At 37.0% G+C, this 23735-nt stretch overlaps 1 protein-coding gene across 1 annotated transcript in view; it reads left to right on the top strand.

Moving 5' to 3' along the window:
* RAPGEF4 (Rap guanine nucleotide exchange factor 4) overlaps positions 1-23735 on the top strand; it is a gene marked incomplete at its 5' end in the record, with an annotated part of 149789 nt that overhangs the window by 7430 nt on the left and 118624 nt on the right. The window contains 3 exon segments of the mRNA XM_082055080.1: positions 1958-2100; positions 3222-3310; positions 11749-11895. Coding sequence (XP_081911206.1) covers positions 1958-2100; positions 3222-3310; positions 11749-11895 — 379 coding nt within the window.

Below are 23735 nucleotides of genomic sequence, written 5' to 3'. Positions count from 1 at the left end.
TTCAGAAAGAGCACTGAGAAGACAGTGTCGATTAAGTTTATACACCCTGATGCATGTTTTTTGCTAACCCTGTTTGCTTTTCCCCTGTCCAACTGCATCAAACAACCACTAAACACTGAGATCCTACAGATAGGCTTGAATTGAATCAGCTATGAACAGTTGTGTGGATGGAACAGTCTCAGACACAGTTTTTCTAGGAAAATGGGATATTCTGAGAATGAGCTCCATTTTTTCCCTCGTTAGGTTTTGCTGTTATTTGAGAGTCTGTAAGTTAAGGGAGTTAGTATTCCAAGAGTTAGGGCAGTTTGGGTAGAGATCTTGTATAAATGGCTTTTAAATCTGTTTGCAAGCTGCACCTCCTAATCTTCTTAAAAGGATTTTGACAAGAGGGCTAATGCTTATTAGTACCTGTCAGCTAGCGCACAGTCAAAAAAAGAGGAATGGGTGAAAATCTTGCTTAAAATATTTCAAAAGGGAGCTGTTGTAATTGGTTGTGGTTTGAAGTGGTAAGAGGATGTCACGGTTGTGTAGAAACAACCATATACACCAGAGAGTTATTATTCTCATCTGTATTTAATAAGGGTAAGTTGGAGTATAAATGAGAATAGAAATTTAATCCCTCCTAGACTTAATTTAATAAGAAAGATGAGAGATAGAGATTCAATGTGAGTAGGATCTGGCCTTCTTCCCTGAAACAAAGATTTAGATCCCTTAAGTCTTTGGTTCCAAAGAGGAAATTTTATAAAAATTCTGTTGGAAGGAATGCTTACACTGTGGGTGTAACAATAAGATTATAAAGATATGTATTTATGAGCCTAGTCTTTGTTCATTGTAAGCTACCTGACTTTTGTTCATTTAGAAGCTCATGCACTGGCTGAAAGAACATTTTTGTCAGTAAAATTAATGAGGAGCATTTGAGTTAGTGGTAAGTCCAATGATCACTGACCGTTGTCTATCTTTCTGGTACCCATTTTTACATAAATTATTTCTGCATCTGACCCAGCATGATCTCCTGGAACATTCTGTGTTTATTTCTGTGCATGGTGGTAGGCATGTAGTCTGTTAAGAAAGACTCTTTCTAATGCTGTCAGTTAGTGGTTGACTTACCTGCTGATTCACAACATTTGATAATCACATTTAAAATGTATGTTACGGAGCTAATTCACTTTAGTTTCATAAATATGTTGTCGTTTTCTCAACCTGCTGAACTGCTGGCCCACAAACTACTTTGTTGGAGAGAGTTTTACAATTTTATTTTTGTTTGATTTGTTATTAAAGTGTTAATGTAATAGATTTAAAATATTTAAAATATTTAGATTAAAACTCTTTACCCTTACCAATGAAGAGTTATGATTCTTAGTCGCCTATTTAATTTGTCAAACATTAAGAGACAGAACTGCGTGAAGAAAATGTACTTATTAAAGTTGTATTTCTTGCTTGCAAGTGAGAAAACAGAACACTCAAATTAGTTTGTACCCAGTAAAATGCAAAAGAGAGATGTGGTTATAGGAGTTACTGCAGATATCTAAAGCTTTTATTTTAGCAAGGCAGAGAACTCCTATTTTGGGCACCAATTCCACAGACCTCTTATATGTTTGGACATCTGCTTATTCATGTTCCCTTACAAACTTAAAAATATATATCATTCTAAGCTCTTTAGGATAAGGACTGTATCATCATATATACTGTTACAGTAATTGCTGCAGCAAGACTTCGGTGCTGCATGGTGCTTCTTGACACTGTCAGTGTTGAAATGATAATAATAATCATGCTCGGGTTGATAGCGGGCAGTTGTTAGGATGTTTTGGAAGGTCTTCATTATGTACCTTTGAAATGCATTTTAACTGGTTTATATTATAGTGTGACATTTAATGCAAAGATTTGCAAGTTTGGTGCATGCAGGTGGGGATGTTTCTCTGATAAAGCCCTTGAGAATTGTGTCCTTTGTTTTTTGCAGACCTTTGGAACGTTCCAGTGAAGATGTAGATATAATATTCACACGACTGAAAGAAGTAAAAGCTTTTGAGAAATTTCATCCAAATCTTCTCCAGCAGATATGTCTCTGTGGATACTATGAAAATTTGGAAAAAGGAATCACATGTAAGAGAGATTCATATAATGATCTATTTTATGTAGATAAAATTGGGGATTAGGCTGGGATTGTCTCTGGGAGATCGATGAGAGAGCACCATCAGTGGAATGGCTATAAAAATGTTTACAGTCATAGTCATGGGGGAAGGCAGGACTAAAGTGCTGCTTGCTCTACAAATACAGTGTGTAGTGAATCTATGGTAACAAGGCACACATTGCTGGATTTAGGACTCTGCCACTGTTTTGTTGTAAGATTAGAAGCAAGTCATTGCACTTAAGCCTGATTCTTTCCCTGTAAATGTATTATTGCTCTCCTTTGTAGATGCTTTGTGATGTCAGGGGCAAAAGTATATTACATAGGCACATCACTAGTAGCCTTCAGTTTGTAGTCACTCCGGATAACACGAACCAGATTTGCAGAGCTGCGTATTCCTGTGAGGTGCAACAGCTCTGTGCCTGCTCTGGCAGCCTGTGTGCCAGATGAAGGGGGACAGCTGTGCTTGGTCTGTGAAGCTGAGATGGAACTAAGTGGTGATCCTGTGATGGGAATGTGCAAGTTCTCAGAGCTGTACCAGGGCAATGGCTGATGGAGACCTGTGGTGTTTGACAGAGTCTTGGGTACCCCTGAGGTAAATCTGGCATGCTTTAGGCACACACACACAACTGGGGGTTGCTTAGAGTCGTAGGAATTCCGATGCTCTGTAATCACACAGTTGGAATGCCTAAACATCCAACTCCTGCAGTTGCCAAAACTTTTACTGAAGTTAGTGGGAGCTGTGTCTGCATTGGAAGATTCTGAATTTCAAAGGGACATTGTTCAGAAAGTATTTTTGGGGTTGTTTGTTTGTTTTGTTTAACTAAGATAGCAGTAAAAGAGAGGCAAACTGGGGAGAAGAGTGGAAAAATTCTATATGCTTTCATTGTTTCTGTAGTGTATCAACTATTTTACTAAAATATGTGCTTTCCAGTGTCATTGCAAGTATTATTGTAATAGTAACTAAGTAGTCTGATATGGCAAAGTCTATAGTGCCAGCAGTGACTACAATAGTACAGTAATATGAGGGAAAATGTTTATTAGTGTTTCTAAACTTAAGGAGATAGCTCTTATTAACAAGATTTCATCTTTGCAGTGTTCCGTCAGGGTGATATTGGAACAAACTGGTATGCTGTTCTGACAGGATCACTGGATGTGAAGGTTTCTGATACAAGCAACCATCAGGTAAAATAGATTTTTTCATCAAACCCATCCAGTCAGTAGTACAAAGAAAGAGTATGACTTATGCTGAGGTAGATAACGACAACATATATTGTACAGGTATTTTTTCTTATCACAAGCATGTTTCTCTGAGTCTCTTTTAGTTTCAGTTGTCTTTTGTCTATGGAGGCAAACCCTGCCATTGATTTCAAGAAGACTGAAATGTAATGCTCTGAAAAGGGGTCTACATTTTAATATGAAACAAGTCTCCTCTGTCTTTTCTAGTAGTGCCTTATGAAGTTAAGCTAAAGATCCAAAAGTTTTTAATTTATTCCCTGGAGATATTTTAATTCAGTCCTCGTTCAGAAAGTTCAAACCAAACCCTCAACGGTGGAGTCTGATAACAGTACACTGCAGTCTTCACTGCAAGAATGGGAAAGTATTATAGCAGAGTACTGGAGCCACTGCCATGTTAGACCAGAAACCTACTTATAATACCTATTCAGTGTTAAGAAATAAAAGAACAAGTAAAATTCCTCCAAGGTTGCAAGTGATTTCTCAGTGTCTTGGCATTCCTGAATTTACAAAATCAGAAATTTAGAGTAAATACAAAAAAAAGGATGAGATATTTTCCTGGAGAGAGCTCCAACCCATGCTGTCAAGTGTTGTGCTGACAAGATGCACACCTCCTGCTGTGAGCTGAGTCTTCTGAGAAGGCGTCATGTCCCATTCCAGTTTGAGACCTGGGATCGTGTCGCTCAGCATGGGCTTTTACGTCTGACATGTCACATGCGTGGTGCAGCTACTCAGGACCTGAAGAATAACACTACCCCTTTTTCCAACTTTGATTGAATATAACATGCGTGGGGGCTGGTGTTGGTGGTGTTTTCTTTGTTCAAGGCTTGGGTGATTGGGGAAGGTTTCTAGCTCGTAGGAGTTTGGCAGAAATTATATTTTTCACTTTGTTGAGCCATGCAGCAACAGGGAGATTGGGTCAGAATGCAAATCAGGGCAGTGTGTGAACACTGCGTCTTTCTACTTCTTACGGTAAAATGACAGATACAAAAGGAACTTCTTTCACATAATTATTTTTAGTAACCTCTTCACTATACTAAGTAGTGACTGATTGAGAGTATAATTACTCTAATTTGAGCAATTCTCAGCATGGTCTGTCTGTCATTGGTGTTGTCACAATTTGGAACAGTACTGAGGTCTCATGAGACCCTTTTCTGTGTAGATCTGAAGCAATCAGGAATATTTTCTGGTGTTTGCCAAAAGATGGCACTACACGGTTGTTAAGGACCAATGTTCTTTACTGAATCAGAAAGAAATATATCCACAAAAGTTTTCTGGATGTTGAAGTTAAATTAAGAATTTGTTTGGAGTGTTGATTTGTTGCATTAGGTGGAGTATGAAAGACTTAAGCCTTTTAAGAAATCTAATGTAAATATTTTTTTCTGCTTATTCAGGTTCCCTGCATTTTTCTGCCAATAGGAAACTACAGAAGTACAATTCATGTAGTTCTAGAAATTATATTCTGCAGTAATTTCTTAACCTTGTGTTTCCTTCTCAGAGGAGAAATGAGCTGAATTCTTAATGCTCCCTAGTTCATAGTATCATAGAATAATAGAATGGTTGGGCTGGAAGGGACCTCAAATTTCATCTAGTTCCAGCCCCCCCGCCATGAGCAGGGACACCTTCCACTAGACCAGGTTGCTCAAAGCCCCATCCAGCCTGGCCTTGAACACTCCAGGGATGGGGCATCCACAGTTTCTCTGGGCAGCCTGTTCTGGTGCCTCACCGCCCTCATGGGGAAGAATTTCTTACTTATATATAATCTGAATCTGCCCTCTTTCAGTTTAAAGCCATTACCCCTTTTCCTATCATGACATGTCCTTGTAAAAAGTCCCTCTCCAGCTTTCTTGTGGGTCCCCTTTGGGTACAGGAAGGCTGCTGTAAGATCTTCCTGGAGCCTTTTGTTCTCCAGGCTGAATAACCTCAACTCTCTCAACCTGTCTCTCTAAGAGAGGTGCTCCAGCCCTCTGATCATCTTTGTGGTCCTCCTCTGGCTTCGCTCCATCATGTCCATGTCCTTCTTATGTTGGGGGCCCCAGAGCTGGATGCAGTACTACAGTGGGGGTCTCAAGAGACTGGAGTGGGAGAATCACCTCCCCTGACATTTTGGTCGTGCTTCTTTTGATGCAGTTGCCACAGGATACAGCCTCCCCGCCAAAAGTAGAGCAAAGAGATACAGAAGTTCACCTGAATTTACAGGTTTAAATTTTGTAGTCTCATGTAAAAGTAGGGAAGGACTATGCTGTCTTTTCTAGGAAGAGAGAAGCTAACTTTGTATTTAGGTTCCTATTAGTTAAAAGGTCTTAAGACATGACTAATAATCTTTTACCATGTAAGATAAGCAGGAAATTGTACTAGGTGACCTCCTGAGTTTTCTTGCAGCTTGAATTATCCTATGATTATAAGATGATGATGCCTACAACGTTAATTTAAATATGGAAAATAATTAATTTGATTAACATATATTACGCGCACTTTTACTAGGTGTTTAGCTGTCTGCCTGGGGAACTTAAATTTCACCAAGCCTGGAAACAAATGCTTTGCGTAGCAGCTACCATGTGCTAACTCTTCATGCATTCACCTTTGGTGGTTGGTAGCTTGTTCCCATTAAACATGCAGTAAGTTATTGTGCCCTTGGTGCTTACTAAGAATGTCTTAATGGCCTTTGCTTCTGCAGAGGCATGTAGTTATATCTTGCACTAGAAATTATATCTAAATGCACTAATGGATCGAGACTTCAGTGCAGCTAGTGAAGTATTAATTCATGCCCATTCTTGCTGCACATTAGCTTACTCATGCGGACACCTGTGATTTCTCACAGAAAATGATAGCAATACTGATTAAGACCAAGTTGAGAATTCATATAAACAAAAATATTAACATTACCTATATTTGCTATTATGATAAGAGTAACCATTCCATGTACTGATTTAAATGTTTTAATAAAGACAAACACACACATTTGGGATCTCATAAATAAAGCCTTGCTTTCATATTGGTTTGGAGAATTCCTTTCTGGCTGCTTGCAAAACTGTGTTCTGTCACAAGAGGGCAGTGTCAGAATACATAACAAACTGAGTACAGGCAACGTTCAATACTTAAATGTCTAATTTGAAAATCATATTCAGCTATTTGCAATATACCTGTCTTAAAGAGTTTGATCAGAGCAGATTTCTCTTTTACTGTCAGTTCTGTTCCACTGAGGTGGTAAAATATGCTAGGTGCTGCTGATCATGATGGTAATTTCATTTGCCATTGAAATGAGGGAATACAATTTAAAATACAAGGATCTGACAGTATTACCCATCCAGTACATCCTGCGTGGTGGGTGGTGTCCTTTCTGTACAAGTTATTTATGAATTTTCTGGCTGTCCAACATTCAAGAAGAGACTGAAGAGGATTTTTTTTAAGGTAAAAATGTCACACTATGAATTGCAGAGGTAAGTGTAATGAACTGATTTGGTCTTGCCTGAACTTGTTTGTAACAAATACCTTGATATATATTGTACTTAAAAGTCACAAAAAGACTTGGTAATTCCCCTTCAAAATAAACAGAAAATGCAGCCTGTTTAGAATGTATCAGGAAGAGGTCTTTACCCTCAGTTTTTAACAGATTTGGAATTTAGTTTTTATTTGGCACTACTAGCTTCCCAATGTTACAACCAAGATATATAGCTACAGAAGTTCCTCTTAGTGGTATTCCTAGTTTGGTGTTGTCTTAAAAGTACTGCTGACTGCCTTATGTATGTTTAATTTTTTAACTCTGTTTTGAAAATGAGCAGGTTTTGAAGAATGTCTGTTAGTGATATCTCAGAATAAAGCTGGGAATAAGTGCATTATGACAAAAGCATCAGTGTGACATCTTTGCCAGATTCTGCAGCATTGTGTTTTACTGAATTAGATTACTCCAAATTAATGAGATTTATATTCTTATCTGATAAAATAAGAAGGAATGAAGAGAAGAAAGACAAAGACCAAATAGCAATTTGATCTGCAGTTTTGCTGTAGTCTGCCAGCTGAATCATAGTGTGCAGTGGGGGCCATTGCTAGTTTATCTTACTTGTGTTTGAGTGGAGTTTTTTTAAGCTCATCAGATATTTAAAACAGACCAAACTGAACACAGGGCATTGATTTTACAAACAATTAGCCTTTCTAATAAAAGCTATAAAGGAGGAGCTGTGGGTGCTTGGGTGGTAGAGCGGTGTTGTTTGTAGGAAGATGCAGAGAGCTGGGGATCAAAAGCAAAATAAGTTAGTGGGGTTGCTGAGAAGAATGACTGTGAAGAAAGAGGTTCAGATGTCCATGTCAGAAAGGGAAGAATCTCCTGGCTGTTTGAAACTGAGGACAAAGGAGGCATATGATAAGATGAAGTGAAAACAAGGAAAGGGATTTAAACAGGACAGTCCCTTTCAGTGTGGCACTTGCATTTTTTTTTCCTATTTTCTGAATTTCTCTTTCAGACACCATTATTTTGTTTACACACAGTACAAAACAATACTGCAATACTGCTTCCTGCACGTAAATGCCATTACATGTGCTTGTAAATAGCCGTTTTAGATTTTGGAGATAACCAATGTGAAGTTGCAGCATAGGTTTGTGCTGTAGTCTGTACTGTAGTGTAAATATGCCCAAGATAGCTTTAAATTGTTCAGTTTAAACATGGGAAGTGCTCTACCCTTCCTAACACAGAGATTGCCTGGACTAATGTACCTAGCTGAAAAGCAGGGTGTGTTGGCCCATGCTGAGCTCCACAGTGTCGTGGTTGTACTAATTTTGGTTTTGAACTTAGCATATTTGAAGTGAATATAGACATATAATTTCACTTCTGTCTGCCAGGTAACCTAGCAAACAGTCCAAGACATTGCAGGCAGCTTTTGGAGGATCAGATAGAAAGGTATGAAAATAATGAATATGTTATTACAGTACAGTTAATCTGATCTGCAACTATTTTAATTAGGAACTAGAAGAAAAGCTGGTTACAGTCTTTCTAGAAGCATAATGCCTCCTTTAAGCAAATGACCTTGTGTTGTGTGAGGAGGATGGCCTAGCATGTGTTGGAAATCTGCATTTCTAGTGTGGGAAGATATTTTTATGTTATCTTTAAAAGCAGTTTGATAAAGATTTCGTATCTGAATGGCTGAAACATACTCTTGGTGGAGGTAGTGGAACAGGAAAATCACTTCATAGATAGTTTACTTTCATGCGTATCCTTTGGTTTCTCTGTTACAAAAGGAATTTTTTGCTGAGACAAACTGAACTGTTTCAAAGTAATAATAAGCGGACTTTTCAAAATGCCAGCTTTTTCTGGTTTCCAGTTAAACATGGAGGTGGTATGGGGTCCTGGAGGGACACAGTTGCAGAGGTGAAATAACGGTACAAGCTCTGGGAAGATGATGAAATTAAAAACAAACTAGCTACATCAACTCCCTTAGTAAGTCAAAATACTGAATAAACTAAAATTTCAAATAAGAGTGCCCAATCCCTTTCAGTGTGGCACTTGCATTTTTTTTTCCTATTTTCTGAATTTCTCTTTCAGACACCATTATTTTGTTTACACACAGTACAAAAATTCTGATTGCCAGGCTGGAAAATAGAAAGTGTCACAAGTCAGGGAGAAGTGTGCAGGGATGTGACTTGTGATAGCAGGGGAGGAAATAGGGCAGAGCCTTGTTTCTGATTCTCATCCATTCCATAGGATGGTCCTACAAATTCAATGCTTTAGACTGATGGCGGGGCAGGGTCAGGGGGGGAGGTTTAATAACTCTTCCACTACATGTGTCTCACCTGGCAGTGAGAGTCAGTGCAACTGAATACACAAACAGCCTCTCATTAGAACACTACCATTTTGTTAGTGCATTCAGAGCACAGATAGCAATGCAAACAATCTCCTCTTTTTAAGTCTCTAATACTGCCTTTTAAATAGCAGTGTGAATTTAGCTGGTTACCGGTGGCTAGAACCCCCTGCTGCTTCTGGCATGGCAGAGGGGAGCAGCAAACAGTTTTCAGCTGCCAGCAATCCTCCTGAAGGCTGCACTGAACAGCAGGAGATTCTGGAGTGTAAGGTTAACAGGTGTAATAGGAAATACACCTGATTCCCCAGGAGGCTGGAGATACATAAACAAGGGGCAGAGACAAAATGGGGCTCTGAAGTCTTGAAGAAGACAGATGGGCTTGTTCCCTAGCTGGCTGTGAAACTGCATCTCTGTGGAGAGCAATGACAGCCAGGGAAAAATCCTGGAAGAACCTTTACTTGATGGGAGCCTGGTCTTAAATGAACATGGGTAGGGCCATTCCAGCTCCTTGACTTAACACCTCAAAATGTTAATTTATTTCTCAGGCTGAACAGCTGCCTCATCAGAAGTTGTCTTAGAAAGTGATTCCTTAACCAACACCTTTCCTTTTACTTTTTTCCTTTTTTTTCTTCTTCTCTGTTCTGTCTTTAAAGATATATTCTTTAAGGTTGTAAAGAATCAAAAAAGGTGAAACATTTCAAAGGAGTTTATTTTTCTGTAGGGAGGGGTGTGAAAAAGAAGTTGGAAGATGTAAATATCACTTATGATCCACCTAATGGAAAACTTTGTCTGCCAGGCTATTTGGTTATTCTGGCCTAAACAGATCTTTTATCTGAACTTTCTAAATAAAGGTGAGAATAATGTATTGGAGACCCAAGATGGAGTTTTGTGTGAGCGGTGGGCACATTTTCTTTGTAGCTCTTTGAGTGCAGTTGTCGGGTAGTGTGCAGATAGTGTTTCAGCTCTGAAAGCTAAGCTTGTTAAGGCAGAGCTTTAGTATATAGCATATATTGTAAGCTGTTTGTAGAGACTTCTGTTTAGGTGCCTAGGTGCTCATTCCCAGATATTCTTTGTTTTAAACAGTGCCTGTCTATATTTGCCTTCCTTGAAAATTTCTGACAGTTAGTAAATTCTTCATAGATATTTTCAAGACATAATTGATTTTGTTTTCCTGAACATGTGATTCTATATGGTAATATCTGTGCAAAAGCAATTTGCTATGGTTCAGGGAACTGGACTATTATGGGCATTTGTCTTTGTAATGCAGTTATAAAGCTACTAACTTGATCTTAATAACATTTTCCTATTGCCACTTATTAGATGCATGAAAGGAAAACAATGCAATCTTAAAGACAGAAAATGATGCTGAAATATGCTCATGTATCTTTTCTGGATTATCAACCACGAGGATGTAGTGGACGGGATGACAAAATTTTCTGCTTTAATTTTTGTAGATGTTTCATGAATCCTATGTTTTAGGATTAAACTATATTTCTAGTGTTGTACTAGGTAAAATTAGCATCTGTGTTTATGTGTGTTTGTCTGGGTGCATGTATTATTTCCTTAGTAAAGTGCAGTTTGTATCAGTTTAAATTTTTAATGCTTTTGCTACCTTTTTTTCTTTATTACTCAAAAGACAGTCAGTTAAGGCCCAACTTAGAGACATACATGTGTTCAGCTTCAAGCCTATGCTCAGGAATGTAGCAACTTGTAAGGGTAAAATAGAACATGTATCTAATGAATCCTGATTCATGAAGTTATTTAATTTCTAGTAGTCTAATTTTTTGTCTGCAGTAGCTCACAATTTGATGTTGGAATTACAGAGGAGTTCTTGGCCAAGGGTAATTGATTTAGACATCTTTCTATCACATGAATGACATGTGCTCATATAGACTCTTTTGAAGTGGATTTACTGCATGTTTGGGACCATCCTGAATACTCTGTTCACTGTTGTTTTGGACTTTAATAGTTTTCTTGAAATTCCTGACTTATGTGGAAAAAAAAATCTAGTACTTAATCAGCAGGCAATGATTAACAATTGGGAGATTTACTGGCATTTTCAACAGAAAGGGCAATAGTTGATTAAGCTGTACAACTGCATTGTGCCCAGACCTTGCATTATAAATACAAGAAGATACTATAATTGAAAGTTATGTTTGCTGAGAAAACATAACAGTCAAATTTTCTTTCTGACAGGGGTAGCCTATGTAGGGCAGAAATTTATATTCTAAGATTGCATTTCTGATGCTAGTTATCTTCTGATCACCTCTGACATCTCTAAAGGATCTCATCATCACAGCAGTCTTTAGAGGCAGATGAACACTAAAGCTGAAGGTGACTCTTGTGTTCTCTGCTTTGCAGACAGAAATTCAACTGATGGTCATAGAAAACAGAAGTTCTACTTGCATCTGCATTTAGACTTTCCATGTTGTTAATCAGCATATTGATTTTTTTTTTTTTTGGCACTTTTAATTAATTTTCTTTTAAAGCAAAATGCTGAAGAATCTTAAGACAGTGCTATTAGCAAATGTGACATAAAAGCTCTTAAAATATCCTGGAATATTTAATATGTGTCCTTTTATTTTTAATTCAAAGGATGCTGTGACAATATGCACTCTGGGAGTAGGAACGGCTTTTGGAGAGTCCATTCTGGATAACACTCCTCGCCATGCTACGATCGTTACCAGAGAATATAGCGAGCTCCTTCGAATTGAGCAGAAGGACTTTAAGGCACTTTGGGAGGTAAATTCAGATTTATTTGCAGTTTACACAGAAAGAAGGTGATTCAACCTTTTGAGTGCTTGTAATGAAATATGTGCATGCTTATGCCATAAGTAAAGTAATAATTCTTTAAAAATAGTTTGGACAAATAGGAAAGTCTTTTTGCTTCTTTTTAGTGCTTCATATTCTGCATGATTACATACTCCTGTATTTCTTTCTTGCGGGCTTTCTTCTAATGAAACAACTTGGGTGCAATTTCTTGGGAAATTTGTTTGTGTACTGGAGGTGTTGCTTTTTTAGTCTTAAATTTGCTTTTATTGCCAGCATTTAAGAGGAGAGTCTATCCTTAATATACTCTGATATTTTAAATTATTCTCCTTTACTACTGTCTCATCACCAGCTATAGGGGGTTTAGAATTTGCAGATGGATAAGTTACATTAAAAATTAAGCTACTGATTACATGTGGGTTCCCTTAAAACTTACCCTTGTGGCGAATGTACTGCTGAGGGTCTTCATTTGATAATCTGTGTGTACTCTGTATCCATACTGAGGAGGCTTCGTTAACATGTTACTGTTCTAAGTTACTGAACTTCAATCAGTTTGCATTATGATGAGTATTACACTTGATTTGCAAAGTGTTCTGGGGATTGAAAGGACCTGGCCTCCACTACTGCCAATTTGTACTGCCAGCCTTTTTTAGATGGTAACCGTACAAATTGAGGTGTTATGCAGAATTGTCAGGTGGTATGACAGTGTCCTAAAGTTGCAGATCTAGGGACACTAACTATATTTAAGTAATAGATGTTGGTTATGGCATTTTATTTCAGCTTCTCTGCTAATTGCAGATAAATTTTTTTTTTTTTTTTTGGCTTTCTCTTTTCCTGAGAAAGAGCAGTATTATACTCCAGTTAATTGTCCTGAAGCACTATTGGAGTGAGGCTGTCAGAAAGAAAATGAAATCCACAACTAGCTACACAAACCGAGGAAACAGCACTAACATAATCTTTCTACAGGGATGTGGCCTTGAGCGTAGTTAATGGTGCCTCATGACCAGGGGATCAAAGACCAATGCGTGATGATTGAAACGTGCTTGCCATTGACTGCTCTGGCAATATCAGATTTCCTTGTCATATAATGTTAGTAAAGTTTCATAGCAAATCTGAAGAAATTCACAATGCAATATTTTTCTGCAGTTCATGCATTTTTTTCTCTACAGGGGCTGCATTATGATTTTAGACTCTGGCATTAAAAGATTAAATACACCAGTGGCCTCATCTGTTTTAACATGTGCTACACTTGCCAGTGGTCAGAAATTGTTAATGTAGGTGTTGCTTTACAAGCTTATGATGGAGGAGAATAAATCCAATAGGCTTCTCAAATAACTTTTTTTTTTTTTCAATTAACTTCTAATTGGAATAAGCAGAGTCATATCTGCTGTATACATGATCTTCCTGTTAAGCATTCAGAGGTCATTGGTTTCCTTTCTGAAATATGGGGGGAGTGGAGATTAAGTTCCATTCTTAAAAATTTTGAACCTTTAAACATAAAGCGGTTTTAAAACAAAAATGCCAACATCGTTTGCACTTTAATCACTAATACAATGTAATTTCTAACAATTTTCATTATTTTTGAGTTTTTTGATGATAGATACTTGTTGAAAGTGTTGGGCGCTATCATAGGGAGTCTTCGCATGCATCTTGTGTGGTGCAGTTTTGATGGAATTGTGCAGCAGAGCCTGTCACTGATGCTGCAGGTGTCAGTCACAGACCACAGTTTAGCTTTGTGCTGCATCTGCCTCTTGTGCAGTTTTACAGTGAACTTTTCGGGTATTTTGAAGTGCTTTCTTTCAAGGAGGCTATCCTGGGGCTCTTAGTAAGTGGAAAATTTTGCCATAAAAAATAGCTTTGCTGGTTAGTCTGGGCTAGAATTAAGTTGTAGATTTTTGTTGTTGTGTTTGTTTGTTGTTGGTTTTTTTTCCCCTCAAGGCAATATTCATCTCCTTGCAATTTACTAATCCCAAAGCCTACATAAACTGCAGCTAGGGTGTGATAAACAGGGAATGTTGAAAATGGACAGAAAATTATTTAAGAAAATTCCCCTAAAATATGCTAGCAATAACAGCAGTAGTGTATTATTAATGATATCTGAAAAAAGTAAATATGTTTCTTCAGGGAAACTTTTTGTTGTGGATGCTGTGTTATTCTGTCTACATTATCCTAAGATTCATTTTTCTTTGCTGTGACAAAGCCCATGTTGGAAAATGGTTATTGATACAGTGACTTGCCATTCAGATAATTATTTAATTTGTTTTGAATGAAAACCCACACAAAGTCAAGAATGGATCACAGATACTTATTATTTGTGGTAACATGGGGAAGGCAGGAAAAGACAACAATGTCTGCGTCATAATCCAGATATGGTAAAAAAAATTCTAGTGCATACAAATTTTAACTCTCCCAATGATGATAATTTAATTCCAGAATTTAATTAAAAAAAAGTTGACTAATTCCAAAATAATGCTGTTGAAGAACAACGTAAATAAACTGTAGGAATGGCATTCTTAAAGTGGTTACTGCTTTTATGAATGTTGGATTTTTATGATTAATTATAGAAGTGCAAAAAAACCCATTTTATATATGAATAATTTTTTTGTTTGTGGGTCTTTTTTCTCTTGAGGGAAAGAAGACATGAAAACTGCCTGTTAGCTGATTAAACATCTTGGGCATACAGAGCAAGAAAATTCCAAGACTGCAATTTTTAATATTCTTTTAAGTTGCAAATATAATATTGGAAAGTGAATCAGTATAAAATGATTCAGTGTTGACTTTAATCTATTGTGCAACTAGTCTGAAATGATAAGACTAAGAACTAGAAACTATTTTACTTTACGGTAAAAATCTGTTAACACTGAAACCTACTGATGATGTTCATGTTTGCTGGACATGTTTTTCTACCACAAATCTATGCAGTTCTTTGAAAGACAAATATCTGTTTATACTACTTATGAAACTTTCAGTATAAATCCTGAAATGAGGTTTGAAGAGAAAGAAAGATAAACCTGTGTGTTTTATTTATTTGTAAGTTTAGAATTTTCAAAATCTCTATAACTTCACATTAGGAATTTACAGATTTTTCTGAGTTTTGTTTAAATTGAAAAGTAACTTTTCCTGTATTAGCTGTATTGCTCTAAGAAACAATTGTATTGATAGAATGTTTTGCAGACCAGATGTAGCTTTTTAACATATTTAATGCACAATATACAGCAAAGTATATTCATTTCTTTGAGTACAATTACAATTGGGTCAGTACCTGAAAGAAAGAGATTACTTCTTCTAAACAGACTTCTTTCTCATCTATCACTATTCTTCTGTCAGTTTTATAAATTTAGAATCATAAAATCAGCTAGATTGGAAAAGATCTTCAAGATCGAGTCCAACCATAAACTTAACACTGCGAAGTCCCACTAAACCATTAAATACTCTGCAGAAAAGATAGGATATTCTTTATCAAAAATATAATAAGATGCCTTCTGTAATATACAGAACCACATATTCATTCAAGCCTTTAGATACAGAAAGATTTTTCTATGATCATTTTGAACAGTCAGGGAATGCTGGTCAAAACAAATGATGTTGTCCTGATAACAATTACCAGTTAGAATGGCCTAGTCTTTTCTCTAAAGACCATAACTCTTGAAGTAGCATCTTGTTTGGGAACATCTGTTGAACTTCTAAGCTTACTTATCCTGGGAGACTTATTTTCTATTAATGGCTGCTATAGCAGATTGGAGATGATGAAATCTCTGGTTAGTTCCCACACAGCTGAACACAGCTCCCTGATGAAGAAGCTGCAGGAGCTTATGGGAGTCTCTGGTGATGTGCCTTGGTGCACCGATTATCCTTGGCATTCAGCTCTGAGGAGCACTAACAAACATGAAAAGAAGTTATTTATCCCTGTTATAACACTGTAGAGTTCCAAGGTGCTCTATGAATCTGTAGGAAGAGGTCCTCTTTGTGTGGGTAAGAACTTGCTTTCCCTCTCAGCATCACTGAGTTAGTGTGATGTTAGCTACCTTGCCCCAAACTGTTTCAAAGCACAAAGGAAAATACATCCAAAAATAAACATGAAAGCAGAAGGCTACGCACGAGGAGTTCTGGTCATGCACATCCTGTTGGGTCACTGGCTTGCTCCACCCCTAATAGTTGGATTCTTTTAAACAGAGTAGCAGTGAAATGCATGTATTTGAGCAGTGTTATCAGTATAGACGTTCTCTGTAGTTCATCCTTACGCTTTGTCCTTTCATGCAGTTGCAAACTGATTCAAACCCAGACAGGAAGGGATTGAATCTGCAGAGAGGTGACTTATTTTTAGAGGTCTTTCCTACCACAGTGAATTACTCAGCCTTCCTTGGATAACATACAAATAACCCATTTCCTTTTGTGTGGAATAAGTTTGTTAGAAGTTACTGAAAATGCCTTGAGAAACATTTGATCTTGAATAAATGAAGAACTCCTCTTACTTCGGTATGCAGTAACTTTGGAGAGAGGGAGTCTGGGCCCCTATAAGGTCAGAATGAATATTTTAATTATTTCTTGTTCATATTCAAGAGCGCTTACACATCTCAGTCTGATAAACGGTGGCATAACTTGCTTCCTGCCTTTACCCATCTGATGATAATTCAGTAGCCCTTGGCAGGCTGATGTGCTCTGAAATGATAGCCTTGGGAGAAGCAGCTTTTTTGCTGTCTTTGTTTTCTGAACACTGTGAGTGTTAGTTTTTAATGAACTAATTTTAAAATGTTCTCTGTCAGAACAGAAGAAATTCTGCATACAGTTTCAATAGAATGCTATGTAGGAAATACATATATGAAATGGCATGGTAATTTAAACTTAGCACTGTTCAGTGAGATTTCTGAATAAAGCTTAAGTTCATTAGAATGAGACCAAAGCTCTCAGTGCATTTGCATTGAATATCAATTTGTCTTTTTATGGTATATCGAATCATATCCCTTATATTAGGTATAATATAATCTTATGCCTTGTTTTATGTGTCAGGATTATGGCAGTAGGAATTACAAAGGCACTGTAAAAATACTTTAATTAAAATGAATGTTGTAATAATTTTCATTTGTTTCATCCATTTGGCCATGCTGCAAGTACATTATTTATCAAAGTATGTTACAGAATCTCAGGTGTTTTGCAGTGTAATGCGGTAGACAACATTTCAGAGAGGCAGCCTTTTCCTTGCCTTAGGCTGCTGAAAAATATATGTTGCATTGTTATCTGAGACTGTTCTTACTACTTTTGCTAGCAGGTTCCTGAATACTTTGACATGTGTAAGGAGTGTTGGGAATCTCGTGCAAATGTCAGTACTTTCTAATGCACCTTTTCACCAATTTGTATTCCATACCAGAAATTCTTTCTGGTTCATTTGAGTGAGAGATTAAATTTGATCTGAGAAATGAAATATTGTGAGGGGGGAATCAAAGCACCATCAACAAAAAAATCCATGTTCAGTCCCTAAGCTATCGGGTGCTTTTATGGTATACTACTCTGCCAGCTTATTGCCCGGTAATCAATTGTAGAAATCTTTGCTCTGATTTACTGATCTCCCATAGGCGAACGTAGTAGAGGTATAAAATGATAATTAATAAAATACAGAGTATTTAGCTTGGCAGGATGGGTCATGTGATTTAAGATAGTGGAGCACTTGGAGACCCACAAAAGTATACAAAGGTGGTCATGGAACATGCAACAGTGTTTAATTGCTTCATGTCACACTTTCCATTGACTGCTCAAACTCTACCTTGATGATTTGTCTATATAATGGGGTTTTATCTGAGAACCGTAGAAGTGATCAAGTTGTAGTAGCGTGCATTTGCAATGTAGCTGGAATACTGCGTTCACCAACCTCTCAAATAGCCATCTTGTCAGAATAAGGAAGTATTACTCCATGAATTACTCCATGTCATCAAATACAGAATGCAACACAGAAGGAAGATGTGAAGGATCCAAGTGTATGGAATCTGTTGTTTTCTGCTCTCTGTAAATCTTCAACTAATGACCAATTCAAATTTGTATGCAAAGAAAGAGAGCTAGTGTGAGCAACATTGCAAAATGAAGCAGGCAAGCAGGAGATTTTATTCTTAGAGTAACACATGGAAGGAGGAGGAATATAAAAAGTCCTTCTCCTCTCCCTAGCTTTAGAATATGACAGTAAACACAGAATTGGCAAGATGTGAGCAAAGCTTTGAAAGTAACATCCCACCTTCATACCTTCTTTGTTAATACTGATAAAGCATGCAAGTGAGTAACAGGGAAGGATTCCAAACTTATTGTTATACCAAGAAGTACCAGATTGCACTCCCAGTTTTTGTGGTGTGAATTGAGCATATTTCAAGTGAATACAGTACAACTGCTGTAACACATGGAGCTAAGTGGGAGCAGAATCTGTCCTTTAGTGCTGCTGTTATATTGGTTTTGACCATCCTTGTAATATGCTTTTAGGGTTTTTTCTCTTGTTTTGCTTTCTCAAACATTTCTAATTTTAATGAGTGATGCTCTGTCTGGTAGAGCAGATTTAAACCCATATGGAATGGCATTCTGTCCTCAGTAACCAGACTTAGATCCGAAGAAGCTGTGTTTGTCAGCATAGCAACACAGTGGCTGCTGCTTTCATTTGCGTGTGTTAATTACTTCGTGTTTTAAAAAATGGATGTGGATTTTGTGAACACTGATTATGACGGTGTATCTCTTAAGGTAACCTTCCTGGCCATTGGCAGTGGAGAAACATATCTAGAAACTAGATTTTTTCACTACGGTAACATAGATTTTCTCTTGGTGTGACATGTGCTGATGGAAGTGTACAAGTCTTTTGATAGTCTTGATACAATATGTTCTTTTCTAAGCAAGGGCATTATGACTGAAAAGTTCATAATCAGTAATTGTCCACTCTGTTTCAAATAATATGCTGTGCCATTATGTATGATGTTTGATATTGTCAATGAGGGCACAATTTCTGCAGAAGATCAAGAGATCCAGTTACTTTAAACTGAGTTTCGCTTTGTTTGTTGTTATCCTTGGTTGAAGGTGACAGAGACAGGCACTTCAGATGCTTCTTAAGCAACTGAAAAGGTTGAAAAATAACAAGCCAATTGGAAGGGCCTGATCCCTCTTCATGTCTTTCTGCAACAAACTTTCCTGGCGCTTGTTCTTGTATGTCGTCCCTACAATTAATTTGCATCTCAGTCTCCTGGTTTATTTTGAATTTATGTCAATAACAACTTTTTGTGACTGCTTCACTGATCACCATGCAGAAGTGGAATAAGTCTTTGTAGACCTGATTTCTCTTAAACCATGCTAGCATGTTATTTTTCTTATGTGCAATTCTGTATCACTGTAATAGTGCCCATCAGCTTGAAGCTCCTGTTGAATCCTGTTATACCAGACACTGTGCAAAAATATATTGTCATATCTATTTACAGCCCTTGTACATGTTTATAGGTTTATTAGCACTTCAAAGAGTCTTAAATCATATTGCAGAAAGCTTGACTTATTTGAGGTTCCCTCTTGGATAAAAAGAAATAGAAACATCCAGTAAGTGTGTCAGTCTCCCTGTTAAGTAATCCCTTTATTGGTTTTCTCATATTTTATCATGGTTAGGGCTAAAGTTGAAAAATATTAATTCATCTGATTTTCAAGAAAAGAAATTATTTTAGTTCCTAAAATATTTAAATTACAGAAGAACATCTGACAAACTGAAATGTGTACACTTAGTCAGCAGGTGTTTTTGAGGCTGCTATTTTTCTTTGAAGCTTTACTGCCAAACGCACTTTCTATAACCAGCTTTTTTTATTAGCAAAGAAAGTCCTTTTCATCCTCAGCAGATTGTATTATTAAATGTGGTCTCTCTAAGCATGATGTGCTAAATGGCAAAAACATATATTGCAACACACAACTGTGAGCCTACAAGTCTTATTTCAGGCAGCAAACTTCTCGTCTTTCATTAGTTCATTTTTACTAGGTAAAAATGTCCTTCAGACGAATTGTAAGATTTGACGCTTTTTTCCCAAACATACATTTTAACTATCAAATAAGTGTCTCATTCTCATCTGTCACAGAGAGAAAAAATGCATAACAAAATTATGTCTTCATAGATATCTTTGTGTATATAATCTGCTGTCTACCTAATATGTATTGTCTGTATATATTACGACATTAAATTAATATTTGCCTTGTCAAACTGCTGTGTCAGATTGCCTGGAGCTTTGGTTCTAACTGCATTTCTGGTTGGCCGTGTCCGTTCCTGCCTTGGAATGGATACCAAAGGGATCAACTGCATAAGGCTTTGCTGACACGTCTAAATTTTTGGATTTGACACTGACTGTTCCTTAACTCAACCACGGGGTCATATGTGGATGAGGTTATTTTGGAGATTGAGCCTTTCTGATCTTCTAGTCAGTGTTATCATCTGAATCGTTGGTTTCTTTTCATATGAGTCATGCTTTTTCTTCCTTACACAAAAGATTAATCTGTTATTACTGGTTCCTTCAGGTTCTTGAGAAAAATAGTAAAGCTTCCTTTTAGCACTGAGCTTTTGTTGCTTTACAGCAGTGGATGTGGTTGCGTGTTCCTCCAAGGCATTCCTATAGAATGCGTGGTTGCGTGCTGCATTTGAATGGGTGCTTTCTGCTTGTACTGTATAATGGGTCGAGGAAAAGTGATACCATTTATCAGATCAATGGATATGTTTTAATATTGACATTTTAAAAATCCATTAGCTTAAACCTGCTGGCATTAGAAAAAACAGAGATCATTGACAATAAGATCTGTGTCAGTGGAAGATCTTACACAGATTAACACAAACCAAAAGGAAGGCTATTGTATAATATTTTTAATTCTGACAGTCTTGTTCAGTTTATAAAATATTTTGTAAAAATATCATAAAAGTGTTCACCTTCATGTAGCAAGAAAAAAGAAACCTACAAGTTGTATATTGCACAATGTGAATCCTTCCTTAAAGAAACACTACCTAGAATGAGCATTCGACACTTTAAAACTCAATACAAGCTAAAACCCGGACATTATCAATTTATTAGGTAAATGGATGAATAAATGGGCTCAAAAAGAGAGTGCCCTTTCCTTGCCTTAGATAGTACAGCTCTGATGGATGTCTTTTCCTGGTCATAATCGGAGCTGAAAGGTTCAATGTTTGCCCTTTCCCTTGGACTGGTTCCTCCCCTCTTTTCAGCCATGGTAAAACCCTCCCGTGTTGAAGTCAATGAGCATTGTGGGATTTCAACCGAGGTAATTACTAATTGCTTCCTTCTCCTCGTGTAACTACGCAGCACAGGCTGCTGGCAGTAGGTTTAAATCCTCTTTACCCTCTTCCCTTTTGTAACAGTTTCTATTCACTGACATCTGTGCTGATTAGGGAAAGTCCCAGATATCAAGAAAGATTTAAAAAAAACAAAAACAAAAAAACAACCAAATAATCCATGTGCTTGCTCTTGGATCCGTCCTTGTTTCTGCCTCAGCAGTGCAACTCCAACACTTAGTTCTCAGGGTTAGTGGATGTTGCTCTAATTCCATTAGTTCAGTGAGCTACAAAATTCCCAGAAAGCTGTTCACCAGCAATGTGAAGATAACAGGCCTGAAACGTGCCCCGAGGGGCCTGCAGTCCCTCTAAAATGTTTACATCTCAAGGGGATTTATGGAACAACGTGTTCATAGATAACTTTTTTCTGTTGGTGAATGGTTCTTTATGCCATAAATATTTAAAACCAGTACATAATTAGACATGGTGGCCTTCTAAGGCTCCCTGTATTTTTACACTCTGTAATGAAGTGGATGTTCACAGAATTTGTGTTTTCATGTAATATTTCTGTTACAGGTTGCTGCTGAATTGGTGGTTTATCAGAATTTGAGGGTTCATGCCATCAGTCTGATGTGATGCTTAAGGCTCAATTTCTTTATCCTTCATCTCATGCCTGATTAGATAAGACCATTAGCGTGTATTTCTTCTGAACTCTACTTGAATAGTTTTTCAGTTATAATAAATCTCAAATGAAGAAGTTAAAGAAAACTGAAACTGACAAATAGAAGTTTACATACTAAATATCTTCTGATTGAACTTATGTTAATTTTAAAAGACATTGACAAAATACTAGTGTCCTTTCGGATGTCATACTTAGCTCTAAGCCAGGTTTCTATACCATTATTTTGAGGGTCATAAATAATCAGCATTTAAAATTAAACCTTGCCATCCTGCATTTAGTACTCTTCAATATAATTCAGCTTGCTTACATTTTAACCTCCGTTTCCTGAGTAATTTCTATTTAATTTTGCATTCCACCTCTCTCTTGACATTTGAAAAATATCAATTCTGACTATCAATGCAAACCATTTTATTGGGGTATTAAGCACTTTGTTTTCCAAAACAGACAAACAAATTTTATTCTGTTGATTTCCACAAAACCCTATCTGTGCATTCCTGAGTACAGGTTAGTGGGAAAAGGTACAATATCATTGTTTTGCTTTAGCATAATAAATATTTGCATTACAATACCATTTTTTTTATGACCCGGTCTTTGAGAAACTGAGCCCTTCAAAGAAATCATGCTGTTCTGAAAAGACTGAGTTCTAAGGAAACTTGTTTGAGTTACTTAGGCTTTCATGCTTCATTCTCTCTGGGGATAATGCTGGAGACTCTCAGTACAATTAAGGAAAGATTAAAAGCTCGGTACAGGCTTATTTTCTCTCTTTTTTCTTTTTCTTTTTTTTTTTCCCCTCCCAATAACCTTCAAGCCTGTATCCTCTCTAGAAGCATGAAACGTTTTTCAAAGACATTTTTCTTTCTGCCATAATTTCTCAGGCAGTTTTCTGGTATGCATCTCTTTCACAGTTTTATGAATATGGTGTCTCTTTCTGCATGTTAGTTTTGTTCCTGTGAGCATTTAACGCCAGATTTGTTGATCTCTGGTTATGAGTTCATTGACTATTTCTCCCTAGGTTTATTTGTGACATTTAGATCCTGTTAGATAACTGGGGATCACCAAGCAGTGAGAAAATGATTCTTGGCTGTTGAGGTTGGTGAGAATTATCCCATTACTTAATATTTCTTAGTACATTTGCTCTGCAGAGCTAAAGGAATGAAATGTGGTGAAAGTGTAGACAATTAAGCAGATATGTCTGAATACACTGATGGAGTAGCAGATTTAATTACTAAGAAGTTACCCATTTTATATAATGCTTTATCAAAGAAGAGCTACACTTCAATCTGGGCATGTAATAGCTGGGGCATTTCCCTATGCTATTGCTGTGGTATGGTTGAAAGATTATATGCTTTGAGCTTACAACAGAAATTCACATCAAAACTCTCATATTTGCAGGTGGTTTCTGCCTGATGTATTTACATCTGCCATATGGAGTTGCCTTATAGAGGGTGTTACTTCCATCTGATCTCATATACAAAATGTACTTTGTGTCCTTTTATTCTAAGAGACAGACTTTTCCTGTTTTAACAACCAAATGTGGATTTTTCTGCCTTTTAACTTTTCTGAACGATTACTTAATATGACTTCAGAATATGATGTGTGCTACCAGTCTGCCCACAGGTATTGATACTTCAATAGATTGTTGTCAGCTTTGTGCTCTAAAATTATGTAAAGGTGTGAGGCATAGGAAATCCTGGAAATGCTTTATCCCTAGCAATAGTAGGTATACAGATTTTGCTACTAGAAGAATTCTCTAAGGGATTGATTTTACATGGGCATCCGTACTGTTAATCCAAGTATCATTTACAGAATAGTAGGTGAATTCACTTTCCTGGTATCCATTAACTGGTCAATGTCTTTGGATAA

Source organism: Streptopelia decaocto (genome assembly GCF_964273445.1).
Source record: "Streptopelia decaocto genome assembly, chromosome: 6".
NCBI classification, from domain to species: domain Eukaryota; kingdom Metazoa; phylum Chordata; class Aves; order Columbiformes; family Columbidae; genus Streptopelia; species Streptopelia decaocto.
Note: the sequence above shows the minus strand (reverse complement) of the source record. Positions and strands in the feature narration are given on the sequence as shown.